Below are 13,768 nucleotides of genomic sequence, written 5' to 3' on the forward strand. Positions count from 1 at the left end.
AAAACATAAACCAAAAAACAAAACACGGAATCACGTTTTAGCTCATGTGCCGCAGATTTGCTATTTTACTTCCCTGAATATCAAACCGGCGGCAGGATCAAATTTACTTTTCGGTATCTTTTATCATGACCTCTAAGGGACACCACGCAGAAAGGATGGACGGATCCGAGATAAGAGAGGTACGGAAAACACTTGGGAAACTGAAGGCACTAAAGACAAGGAAATGGGAATACCACAAAATATAATATAAACGTCGTGTGGATTTATTCGTTATTTTACTTTTTATATAAATGAGGTACAGTTGGCTATAAAAAAAAACCATACTGCACATGTGTCATAATGATGATGGGTGTAGCTCCTGTTCTGTAGGAAGCTCCTCCCTCAAATGAAAGACTTGAATAAGGACTAAAAGAATTACAGACTCTGCATAACTCTACAGTGTTTCTTCACGCAGTTTGGAAACACGCCCTGATTCGTAGACACTAGGAATTTACTTTGCTAATCAAACGGTTTCAGAAGAGAAATGAGTTTGGTTTGACTACATGAAGCAGCTTTACTTGTTTGTTTTTTGTTTTTTTCAGCCAGTGTTGAGGAATTATGTCAAGTTCCAGCTTTAATTTCCTGTATGAGGCCGTGCTCTGCTTGCCCTGTATGTTATTTTGTTCTTAAATTTAAATTACCAAGTCATTTCTATGCTCCCAATGTCCCTTTTGTTTATTTCCCTTGTCGCTGAGCCCTGTCTCAAATGCTGTTAAAGGACTATATTCATTATAATTACCATTGTCACTTATGGACAGGCAAAAGCCACTGCTGTCTGACCTGAAATGGCATGTTATGTCTAAAATTTATAAAGGAACTTTGCTTTACAATGAAAAATTAGTGGCTGTTAGGGAGGATTTAGGGGTAACGGCAGCAAAGCACATCGCATCTGCAACAAGAAGTGAAACAATACACTTACCACAGCGTCAGATGTCCACTCATGTCTGTGTCAGTGGCTGTGGAGAGTAAAATCTGTGGTTTGTGTTGTGATGACAATTTAAAGCCCAGCAGAAGTTAATCTGCACCAGGATCATGTAATTACCACTCATCGCCACACGGGGCGCGCTGTTGCCTATGCTCAGCAAGTGGGACATAATGTTGGGTTGAGTCCAAATCACAGAAAGACTAAACAAAAGAGACTGCTGGGCCGGATATAAATATCATAGAATTTAGATTAAGGACAGGCGAAGGTAAATAAAAGTAAAGGCATTTAAGGAAACATCTGTAACTAGACAACAGGCCGGTAAACACACGACAAATGAGCAGACGCACGCAGCATGCATTCCCATCCTTTTATTTGTTGTGAATGTGGTACAATAGCATCGATGTGGAAAATACGGTGGCGTCTTTCAGAGAGGACACTGGGAGGTTAATGTTGAGTTTCGCTAGACCAGGGTTGCTCGTTGTTTTAGTTGTAACACGGGTATAAAGGAAGTAGTATTTGAGTTTGGCTCAAGTCCGATGTGAAGCTGGTCGGTATGTGTTTGCATCTCATGTTGTGTTATAATACTGTCACAGCTTGATGCATCCAAAGTAGCTGGTATTGGTTTTAGTTTTCACCCAAAAGACAAAGCATTTGTTATTTTATGCCAGATGAAAGGTAAAGGAGAGTGGCAATTTACAAGTTTTCAGCTTACCCCACTACTGTTTTTATTACTGTTTAAATTCACTTTATTTATCATGTGACCTTTGAAACTTTTCAGACTGAACAAAGTTCTAATCATGACGTTTTTTTTCCGTGGAAGCTCAAAGATTTGCGGATGCACATATATTGGGAAATAAATTCAGATTTTAAAACTTTAGTCTCAGCGTCGTTTTTAGAAAATGATCAATTAACACATCAGCTAACAGCACTTCATTATCGTCACTGATTTTTGCACATTTTACGGTCCTTTAACTGCATGTGGATTATTCACAGTTGCATTACGCCATCACTCATTTTCCCAATTTCCAAACAGTTTGCAATTGACACGTTGAATCAGCTCTGCTTTGGCAACAAACTATGGCAACTGATTCGCTGCAACAAAAACAAAAACCTTTAAAATGACAGCGTAACTCAAATATAGTGAGTTAAGAGGTTCACTGCTTAATCACAACAAATATGTTCTATCCAGAGCATATTTTCATCAACATAATAATTAAGCTCCCCTAAAAAGATTTTGAAAATACAAAAAAAAAAAAAAAAGAGTGGAAGGAAGGGAAAACAACACCAAAACAAAAAGGCACCTCTGAATCTTTTTCCTTCCTAATACCGACATCGGATCCAAATCAGAACACGCGTTACAGCACGGACAGAAAAGGAGTGAAACAAAACCACAAACAGCCACCGTCACAGCCGCTCCCGTCTCTCTCTCTCTCTCCTCCACACAGCAAAGTGCCTCCTGTTCATGCTCAGCGTTCTCTCACACAATGGCACTCACTTCAGAAACTGTACATGACAAGAAATGAAACTATATATATATATATAAAAAAAAAAAAAAAACACCATCAAGCAGTGTGAGATCAGTGATCAGCTTTTTTTAAAAATAAAAAAAAATGAATCATATTTTTCTTTTATCATACAGAAAGTGCTATTAGCCACCAGCAAAGAGAACCAGTGATCAAAATGATGTACCGATAGTGGCCCCATGTCACAATTGAATTAAAAAAAAGGTCCTTCATTTTGAAGAGTCTTAAACAAAGCTTACTACATTTGGTCAACAGTGACTGAAACCAGTTCTTTCTCGAAACATATTTGCGCTGATTAGAGTGACGCAGGTGGACGCTCGGGCTTTCCCGTCGTCATTGGATGTTTAGCGTCGCCAATTAGAAAACGACGACCGGCGAGGAAGATCGGGGAAGACTTCTTTTAGCTCGACGTGAAGGCATGAATTTATGCTGCCGTTTCAGATCGTACTGAATTCTTATTTGTAATCGTAGAGACGGAAAACGATGGAAGCCCACTGACACCACTGTAATAAAAGAAGACGATCCAAGTCAGTATAATGATTAATGACTTAAGTTTTCAGAATTATAAGAAACCAACAGGAGAACTGAGTGTTAATCAGTGTGTAATATTAACTAATTCATTTGGGAAAGTCATTATTAGGAAAGTTATGTGATTTTAAGACGGTAAGTAGTTACTTTGAGAACAAGTTGAATCATTTTGAGAACATCTTCCACTGCTTTGATTTGATTTCCAAGGTGTTAATTTGAGAACATCTTTCATTAGCTTATTTTAAAAGTTTTTGTTATTTGGGATTTTGTTCTGATGCCCAGTCGATATTTTAAAGGTACTAAATTATATTGAGAACATATTTATTTTTTTGTTATTTGAGACAGGATCTCTTCTTTCCATCACGGTGGTGATAATGGGCTTCCACACCTGCAGGCTCTGGCAGTCCAATTTAAAAAAAAATGATTTCCTGTTGCCATTTGACGAAAAAAAAAAAAAAAAAAACAGAAATTCTTCATTATTTTTCTTCCGGCTACTTCATCTAAACATTTACTTGCGAGCAGCGGCTGAGAAAATGACAAAAATAAAAACGGTCGGCCACTGGACCGTTTTGGCCGAAGCTTTTTAACCGCTGGTTCTCCCAACGAAGCGAATCAGCTGCCTCCAACACCGTGAGTTGTGGCACTACATGCTACAAAAAACTATTTCATGAGGAAAAAAAAAAAATTACAAAAGAAAGTGATCAGTGATTAAGAACTACTCTTGCACAAGTTTGTAATGAACCAACAAAGAGAAAAAAAAAGACAAGTAACGTCTCGAGGATTTTTTTTTTTCTTTTTTAAATAGAATAACCATTATTGTTAATGTGTTTTTTTTTTCTATGTCTTCCTATTGATAAAAAGTTGGGGTAGAGGGAGGGGAGGGGTACTTCTCTAAGAGGCCGGTTTCTTCAGATCCCTGATCTGTTTGATTAGGTAGGTCTTCTCGTCGTTGAACTGCTCGTCGTCCGTGCGATCCTTCTGGAAGTTGCTCAGGAACTCGATTAGTTTGGTCTGGTTCTTGAGCAGGATGTCGACGATGGGCTGCGTCTTGTTGGGGTTTGCTACGAACACCTGAAGAAAGCGGACGAGGAGTCGATGACATTTCACGAGGGAACATTCACCATCAGACAGGATGTGTATTTGCTGTGAGAACAGTAATTTTACCTTGAAGACGTGGAAGGCCTCAAACTGGATGTTGGGACTCTTGTCTCTTAGCAGATTCATCATCAGCTTGAGATTCTCCGGTTTGCTGATGTAGCGCGTCATCACCGTGAAGTTATGCCTGTCCAATAGAAGCTCGCCCAGGAGCTGCAGGAGACATTGTTTGGACCGATGAGGTAAAAATAGTTTTTTTGTTTTTTAGAATCGGTGTGAATCAGTCTGCTGTGTATGAGTCAGAGCCAAACCTTTAGGGACTGCCGCTTGGTGACGTAGTTCTCAGAGTGCAGAAGCTTCTCATAGTCTCCAAACACCTGCAGTGAAGAAAGAAACGGAGAAAATACAAAATTTAAGCTTTGTACAAGCTGGACATGGCAAATATGTAGTCAACGCAATTTCCTCCACTTTCTACAAATTCGCAAACGGATACCAGATAAAAGATTGAGCAGCTTTCTTTGTAACTTAACTACCATAAGGCTAAATACCACACCCTGAATGCAGATTACAGACCCTGAATAACCCTATTAAAAGGTTCACTGTTGACACTAAGTTGATGTAAGGTCTCCTGGGGTGGCCACCAAAATCTAATCAAAGCCATGTACGTCAGCTAAATCTTGGATTACCTCAAGTCTATATCCAGACCGGTTTCACAGTGAAGTTATGTGTGGATTACTTCAGGCCGAGACCCCTAGGGGTCCCTGCCAGTGAAAGGGGCCCCTCTGCCTAGGACGCCTGACAGCATAGAGCCCAGCTTTGTATCTGGAGATGTTGTGACATTAGCAGGTTTTTCCACGGACTCCTGGAACCTTTAGTGCATTTGTCTTTACTTCCTACCTATCTGCCATCTTTTCCGGCTTATTGAATAGTCCCTCACAAGGGTTTGCGTGTGACATGACTGGGTCTTTGAGCAGTGCCCTGACCGATGCCGGATCAAGTCATTTAAGGCTATGGACAGTGTTGGTAAACTCGCATGTTTCCCCAGACTAATCTTCTCTGGGGAAGAGCCACAGTGTTACACAAGTGTTGTGATCACTCACAGCGTCGTAGTTCTGTTCCAGGTATTCAGCCACGAGCACTTTGTGTCTTGTCAGGAGATCCTGTGAACAAAGACGGTAAAATATGTCTCTCGGTTAATATGACCAACAATAGAACAATCACAGAGCAGTTACTGTTCTACCCAGTTAAATGTTTAAATGTCTAACACCTGGCAAGCTATTTGCTGAAGGCCATGACGTGACTTTAGCTCCACGTTAGGCAATTATTGTATTATTTTAAAATGAAACCAAGTACGTACACGATTAAAACGTGTTTCTGGTACGACTTGACAGCCGGACACAGAAACATTGGAGTTACCTTGAAGGTGGCGAAGGCGTCTGAGGCGATGTCGAAGGTGGACATCTCCACGTAGTTGAAGAAACTGTGGAAATGGTCCGAGTGAAGAACGATCTTGGCGAGCGGCTCGTGGCGGATGCACTCCCTCAGCATGATCCCGCAGTTCAGAGCCACCTGGGGCGTCTCGTACCTTTCAAACGCACAGAGAAGACGGTATTGTTGCGTCGCCTCCTTGGGAGGCGTTCGATTTTTCGGACGCTGCTGTGCGGTACGTGTTTGCCTCACCCTTTCAGCAGAATGAAGAGGACCTCTTGGTGGGAGCAGAAGTATTCGACAGTGGGGCTCCTAGTTCCGATCTGCCTCCTCAGGATGTTGTTGAAGATCTGACACACATCCTTCTTCCCCTGGTAACACACAGACACACATCTCATCATCTATTCGTTGCTGGATATGGAATAATAAGTGCTTTTCTTCCTATTACATCTCCTTACTCCTCACCTCAAAGTCTATGACCTGCAGGTTGTCTACCAGCGATATCAGGAGGCCACTGTTGTACAGCTCCTGGGCCAGCTGGGCCACGGTCTCAGTGTGCGGCTCCTTATCGTTGCTCCCGTACAGAATCTCCTTCATGGACACCAAGCACTTTGACACCTCCTCAGATGCCTGGAGAACAGAGAGTTGGAACATACACAAGGAGGTAAGTAAGGCATTTAGAGGACACATGTAGAGGAATATATTGTAAGCCAGAGCCTCAACCGACTTTTTGGAGACAGAGTAAACTGTCTTGACAGTGAAGTGTCAGGAGATGACAGGTCCAGTCTGCTCTGCGCTCTAATTTCACAGAGAGCCGTCACCCTCGGGCCCCCTGAGCGCCCAGCCATTAACCCGCGCACACAGGCCTGCCCCCCTACCTTATCTGTCTTCTTATCCTGCTTAACCAAGATGGCCAGGTTTTCCTTCAGGGTCCTCACGATGTCCGCGGGACTCTTGTGTGATTTTCCAAACAGCGGCATGATGGACGCGCACACACACACACGCCTTGGGACCTTGGGAGACGCAAAACAAAGGAGCAGTCAGTGAGGATGCAACTAAAATATATTCAGGAATCACATGAATATGATAGGTTAGTGTTTTCTTCTGCCTAAGTTACAAAACTAGACGAGAAAAAAATGAAATTGTTTATGTATTTTATGGCATTTTGGTGTCTATGAAGAGGGCAGGGAAAATGCATCCATTACACACACAGCCTCCACTAGTCAGAGTCCACCTTGCAGAGCTATGCTAGTTAGCTTTTAGCTCTTAAAGAGGTCAGAACTCCAGCAACACTTCTCCTGTATGGAAAGATTTAGAACAAACAAAGCGCGTTTGGCTGTGGTCTTCATCAGGATCATGAACGCTGCAAGCCTGGCATCGGCCCACGAGTGCTGCTCCAGTTATGATCACTTCATTCTTCTTTCCTCCCTCCGTGCATCGTAGAAGTCAGTCCTGTTTCGTCGGAAGCCTAACTCAACCTGTCGACTATTTTCTCATAATTTGGGATTTGAATCAAGCTTTCTGCATCAAAACTGATGCAACTGTTCTGTCGTCAGCACATTTCCCCAAAATCTGCAAAACTTGTGTTTGCACAAATAACTGCACATCTGCCTCTTAATTTAATAAATTAATTTTAATAAATACAAATATACCACTTAGTATCTGCATCTGCCATATCCCTCTATCCCTTTTTTTTTTTTTTTTTATATTATGACCTACAATGTTTTACAAAACTCTGCATTACACACATGGGTTGCGATGGATCGTCCCTCGGCAAACCTGTTCCGCTGACGGCTGACCCACGTGTGGTTTCAGTGGAAAGTCTGGGGTAGTAGGAGGTTAGAGGCGGGGCTGACTGCATTTCACGCTGCTCTTTCTCCGTCCACTTGTCATGACAGCTCAACAAAAGGCTGCCGATAGAGACGTAAGAATGTGTGTGTGTGTGTGTGTGTGTGTGTGTGTGTGTTCCGGGATTCCTCTTCCACCTTAGAGACACATTCCAGTGTCATCTCCAGTTTATACAAATGACACCTGCAGCCGCGTTTCATGTTTTACTCACTCATCTGGCCGACCAAAGACAAAGCAAAGTGCCTTCTTAGTTAAGTGAGTTTTAAAATCAGCCTCTGCATGGTTTAAACACTAAAACCTGTATAAATTATTACTCAATATATCCAAAAACACTTCTATCCACCCATTAATCAGTCAAGGCAGCATAAAATAATCTATTTCTAATATAGCAAATATGTTTAACTGAATCTGGATCAGCTTAGAAGCTACACAGATACACAATGTGTGTCTGGACTGTATATGATCGGTATCGTTTGTCTTGGCTTGAGTGAAAAATATCTGACTAGGCCTCTGGTTGTATTTTGCCCTGGTGCTGCCAGAATGTCAAAGACTGTTTGGGCATCAACAGGTGAGACGGTGCCAGCAGACACTGGTTACTATGGTATTCTGGTGCGCCTGCCACCAAACTTTTCAAGACTTTCAGCCTGGCAACGTCTGCATCCTGGCTGGTTCCTGGCCTTTCCCTTCAAATTTACAAATCTAGATGGCATTGTTTTAAAGCTGAAATGTCTATAAAGCATCCAGGAGGTAGTAGTAGTAGCCATCACAATCCAGGCCAGCTCAGGAACAGCCAGAGAACTTGTGACTGCTAATCCTCATCTGGGAATGTAGAAGGGCTTTACCCTCCCCCTTACTCGCACCTTCCTTCCTCTCCATCCACCTCTGCTACATACCTCCCTCCATCCAGTTTCACCCCCTGCCCCTGCCCCAGTGGTACTAGCATCTAAATATTCCTGGTGCTTGATAATAAACCAATGACAAGTGTCCACGAAAAACATATATTTAAATTTGTCTTCGGTGGCTGTATAAAGAAAATGGGCGTAGCCACGTCCCCCATTGATTTAAACCCTGAGGTTTCTTATAGCTGCCTATACAATCAGGCAATCAATGGAGTCGCCCCCTGCTGGCTCTTATCATGTACAGTCAGTCTACAATAAAAAAAAAAGAGCCTAGTTTAAAACCACATTTTGTTTTAACTTATGTATATCTGTGTCGCGACAAGCAGCAAGCTCTGATTTTCCCACGCGATGCTTAAACAAAGCGGCAAACCCCAACTCTGAGCTGTACAGATGATTTATTACATCGTTTCTGCTCCATCGGAAACATCTAATTATATGAAAAAAACCCAACATCCTGACTAAATATGATCAACGTTAGGTTGCCATAAAAGGCGTCATAAAAGTTACCAGCTGCTGCTGATTATGGTCACGTTCGTAAATAAAGTCATCCTCTGGAGAGCTATTAGAGAATGGCGGTGAGTGTCTTTTATGATGAACCTTTTTGAAACAAAGAAATTAGTAAAGGGGTTGAAATGCCTGTAGGAAAATGGAAAAATAAAAAATAGCCCGAATTGGAATCATAAGTTTTTCACCTGACAAAGACTTTTTCAAACACAGCCTTCACTGTGTACAGGCTTTCAGTTTGGAGATTTTACTTTTACGGTATTAATTCTACAAGCCTGTGCTCGGATTGAACATTATGTTCTGCAAAAAGCGACTTGTTTTGGTGCTTTATTCCGACACAGAGACAAAGGCTTTGTCAGGAGGCAGGCTGCTGATTCACCTTTAACGAATGCAATCACATGGAGCAAGATGCCTCCTAATATAAGATTTAGTCAAAATATATTGTCAGAAAGCTCCTGAGTACGCAAAATGAGTCTGTTGGACACCATCAGATGCTAAACTAAATGGGATATGATCTTAAAATAGAAAATAAATTAAATGTTTTTGTACTTACACATATTTATCTTGAAGGAGTGGTCATATTTCTGACAACCTGAGGGAGTGGTTCAAATGTCCTAATGTTGTAAAGGTTTATGTAATCTATTTGACTGAACCGCTAAAGTGAGTGACGAGAACCGCACTGAGGTTTATAGTTTAGAAAAATCCATCCAGGAAAAAAATTAAACCATAACACAGTCCTTTTTTCCTCCTGCGTTACATCACAACTTCTGTCCAGTCAATATTTGTCAAAGGATAAACAGTCAATGAGGAAGTATTTATCAAAAGAGGGGACCCGTGCTTGTCCAAGACTTCCTGCCTTTTAATCTAATCGTACTGCAGGCTACTGCGTCAGGTCGGTCCTGCACTTTCCAGTCTGGCATTGTTGCAGCAGCTGCGACTAAATGCTCCAGATTATTAGAGAACACTTAAAGGGTCCGTTTTAATCATTTAATAACAGCCGTGGAAATCTCAAGCAGCTGGTTACTGTGGAGCCTTCATATTCACTTGTAGCCTACTTAAGACTGACTAAATGTTATGCAATGGATTTAATCCGGTACCCACTGGGCTTGAAAACACACGGTTAGCTGCTAAGTAGGATCTTAACCAGAGAACTTCAACATGGCCTTAAATATTAATGTTTCAGCTATAATCATGGTGCACTAAATGGGCTTTAAATAAACATATACAGATACACAGAGGGCAGATATGACTATTTAATAAGATTATGAAGCATAATTTCAATCTTCACCAAACTTGTTAAGTATTTCAGGTAAAAACTGGGATTTTTATGCTCTTAAAGTTGTATTTTTTGATCATTTTTAACTGCTGAACAAGAACACGAATGCAAAAGTCTACTAATTATTCCCCTGAAAAATTACAAAATGATAAATTGTTCAATTTCTGTCACATGCTCAAAAGGCTCTCCAATACCGATATCAAATATTTTCCTCCTTCCTAATATAATAAAACTAAAATTGAACAGAGACGCTGCTCATCTTGTGACATATCAAAGTGCATTAACGAACTCAACGATGTCGAGACAAAGAGGAATTTGGCCGGTCGCCTTCTTTGTGCCGCACCGCTGTCAAAATTCCCTCGACGTGAAGATATGGCACCAAGCGATTCCAGCGGTAAGCAGATATTTTTTTTTTTTCTTCCTGGATTATCTCTAAGCATGACCTTTGCCGCTGACATGTGGGCTCAATGTAAGAGCAGACGCTGAAAAAGAAAATAGCCTTTCATCTTCACCAGACATGTGCTGAACTATGCTTTTAGACATTTCTCTGGAGATTAAACCACACTCATAAATTGAGATGGAATGTAAGGCACTGATTTACCCTCAACTTAATTAATAATTAACATGTTATTATTATTATTATTATTATTATTATTCTTGTTAGTCAAGGCCCTGCCCTCAGTAAATAGCAACGCTGCCTTTTGCAACGTCAGACTCTGGCAACATACACTGTGACAAGTGCAAACTGCATGGCAGTGGGTGGCTTTGATGACTAATCGATGTCATTCCAGTGTCGCAAGATAGCGATCCAAGGCCGGAGCCAGAGAGATGGTTAGAGCCGTCACACCTACATGCCAGTCGGACAGCAGTAATAGAGACGATTTTAAACTTTTGCAAACTGCTGCAGGAGCATGAGGAAATCATCCGAATGCACCACGGTTTCAAAACCTGCAGATGACATGGCTTATGTTGTGATCACAAGAAAAGGTTTAGATAATAATTATGTCTGTAGCCTGTGCACACCGTTAAAGCATTTAAAGAATTATTTGCGCCCACTATGAGCTTACTAAATGACAACAGCACTAACAAAGTATCTATTGAACTCTCAAAGTTCATCTCAGCGGGGTTTATTGCCCAATGCACTCACCGGCCACCTTACCAGTCCTGGTAACATTCCTGAGTGACTTCAGTCCATATTGACGTGACGGCATCAAACAGATTTTAGAAGCAGCGCGGTTAAGATATGAATCTACCATTACAACAACCATGCTGCGTTTAAAGCACCTTATATCACCTCACTTCCTCATTCCGTTGCTTGTAAACTTCAGCAGAGCCCCTCGGGTTATATCTACATGCCAACGTGAGTTTGTGCATGATTGTCTGATTAGATATCAAAGTATCTAATTGACGATGGTACATCACAGCCCGACTCCTCTTGACTGACATTCGCTGTCCTCTCCAAGGCAACCTGAAATGAGCTATTCCCAAGATTTGGAACGATTTAAAAACTCCCCTTTATTTTAACTTTGAAAAGACATCACTTACAAGCCCTGATGCCTGCCTGCATTAGATTCACTTCACTGAAGTATACATGCACTTCTGTATCCATAAACACTCAGTTATGCCTCTGCTTCCAGTTGTTCCAGAGCAGCTATGACGTGCTGCATGTCCAGCTGCTTTGATAAACATTATCATGGCTGTGGAATAGATGTTGTACATGTGTACGCAAGCTATAGAAAAAAAACAAAAGAAAATCAGTCCGTTGAATTTCTAGAGTGGTTGAGACAGATTCTTCCAGATCACATCTTAGTTGTTACTGTCGGAAGACATTTGTGTAAATTAATAATTTATCTATCTGCTAACACACACAGCTACTATTATGGGAGCTTAATGATTCTGATCTGTCTTTATATCAAGGCAAATGGAGGAAACCAGAAGAATACAGGATGTACTGTAGTTTCGCTTTCAAAATAAAATCAATCCACAACAGGATTCAGTCAATATGTGGTTTTTGACCACATATAAACTTTTTGTAATCAAACCTGCCAACAGAATGAATCCAATACAACATAAAACTGTGAAATCAGACTTCAAGGATTTTTAACTTCACAAGCCACCTCAGAATCTGGCTCATTATCATTTTCCAGTCTCAATATTTTACCTAAGAGAGGAAAAACTTGTACTTCTTACAATTGTTTTGGAAATTATTTCTTCACTTATTAATGAATATTAATAATTTTATTATTTTCTTTAGTCTAAAAAAAAGCCAAAAATTGCTAAGCATAAGAAACAAATTAATCAAATCAATAGTCAACAGACTTAATATTACAGTTTAAAATTACATGTTTTGTACGTACTATGGACTTTCACAAATCAAAGAGGCAAAAAATATATAATTTTAAAATGTAAACAGACCAAGATCCTAATATTCTAGCTGTATGGATATATATATATATATATTTTTTTTTTTTTCGTTATTTATTATTATTTTATTTATTCGCAGATACAAACAATTCCTAGATAGACTTTCGACGCTTTTGTTTTGAAACGTACGACCGGAAGTTGAGGTGTTTTCATTAAATACTAGCCTGACGCTGGTCGACTAAAGTAACACAGGAGGGAGGAAAAAACGCCAACAAAAAACACACGCTGTAAATGTGTCGCTGAAGAATAAAAGCTCCCATGAACCGCGGTGTTTAGAGGAATAAGACTTTGTAGCGTGGTGGCAGTGAATAGCTCATAAGGCCGCATTAACAGTCCCAGACAATGTGATTAAACAAGGCTACACCCCTCTCGCCTGCGGCCAAACTCCCTTTTTGTTTGACAGATTTCCAAAGCTAATCACAGTTGTCTGCACCATTTCAGGAACAACTGCTGAAAAGGACAATAGGGGGGTCTCGTGTAGCAAGAGAAGAGACATTTCAACGAGTCAGCCACGACTGAAGTTACAAAGACTGTCAAGGGCAGTAACGTGTAACCATTAGGTTAACTGGAAGCTACTGCTCTTCGACAGCAGAGGCTAGAAATGATACTTACAGTGGGAAGATGTTTGGTTGGGTGTCTTTAAAACGTCTTCACCGCGTCTGTCCCGGTTCACAGCGCAGCCGAGCCTCCCAGATAGGCGTCTGTGGTCACGCCAGGGCTGTTTGCAAGCAGGAAAGTCGGCTAAAAATGTGTGCGATACAATTTAAAATGTGTGGAATCTGTTAAGAAGCCAGTGCTGAATTCCATCTGGTCGCTTTCCAGTCTTTTGTCAAGTTGGCGTGAACAAAATCGAACACTTCCGGTGTTGGCGTTCACAATAAGAGCTCATCCTTTTAAAAATTAAGCAGAATGAGAAGCGAGGGTGGAGCTCAAACTTAAATGGCTAGTAGTAGTAAAAATGGGGTTGTTTTAGTAGCGTAAACTCACAATTTCTGTATTCTTACGCTCGCGTGCTTTCAAACAAATGTTTTTTTTGTATTTTAAGCGAAAATAGCGTCACTTCCGGTGAAAGTACGGCTTGCCAACTTGACACATCTGTATCTTTCCAGCCGCGGCGTAATCTCGTTCACATCCTCTCACGCCAAGTCCTTTTGCCCTCCTTGCCTCAAGTGTTACTTCGTTATATGTATTCAAATAATCACAAGACCATTGCGAGGCAACGTAATTACACTTAAAACGACAATGATGCGTACTTTTTGTACAGTCTTTGCCGCTATAC

General features: G+C 41.0%; 1 protein-coding gene across 1 annotated transcript; it reads right to left on the reverse strand.

Moving 5' to 3' along the window:
• Positions 1 to 12: 12 nt before the first annotated feature.
• Positions 13 to 13,311, reverse strand: cab39l (calcium binding protein 39-like). Its single transcript, XM_084574494.1, has 9 exons — positions 13,102 to 13,311; positions 6,417 to 6,551; positions 6,004 to 6,168; positions 5,791 to 5,909; positions 5,527 to 5,695; positions 5,211 to 5,270; positions 4,422 to 4,487; positions 4,180 to 4,323; positions 13 to 4,086 (listed from the first exon to the last, which is right to left on the reverse strand). Exons 2-9 carry the CDS (start codon positions 6,516 to 6,518, stop codon positions 3,907 to 3,909), a joined length of 1,005 nt encoding a protein of 334 aa, XP_084430620.1. The 5' UTR covers positions 6,519 to 6,551; positions 13,102 to 13,311; the 3' UTR covers positions 13 to 3,906.
• Positions 13,312 to 13,768: the final 457 nt, after the last annotated feature.

The sequence above is a fragment of the Chelon labrosus genome (assembly GCF_963514085.1).
Source record: "Chelon labrosus genome assembly, chromosome: 24".
NCBI lineage: Eukaryota > Metazoa > Chordata > Actinopteri > Mugiliformes > Mugilidae > Chelon > Chelon labrosus.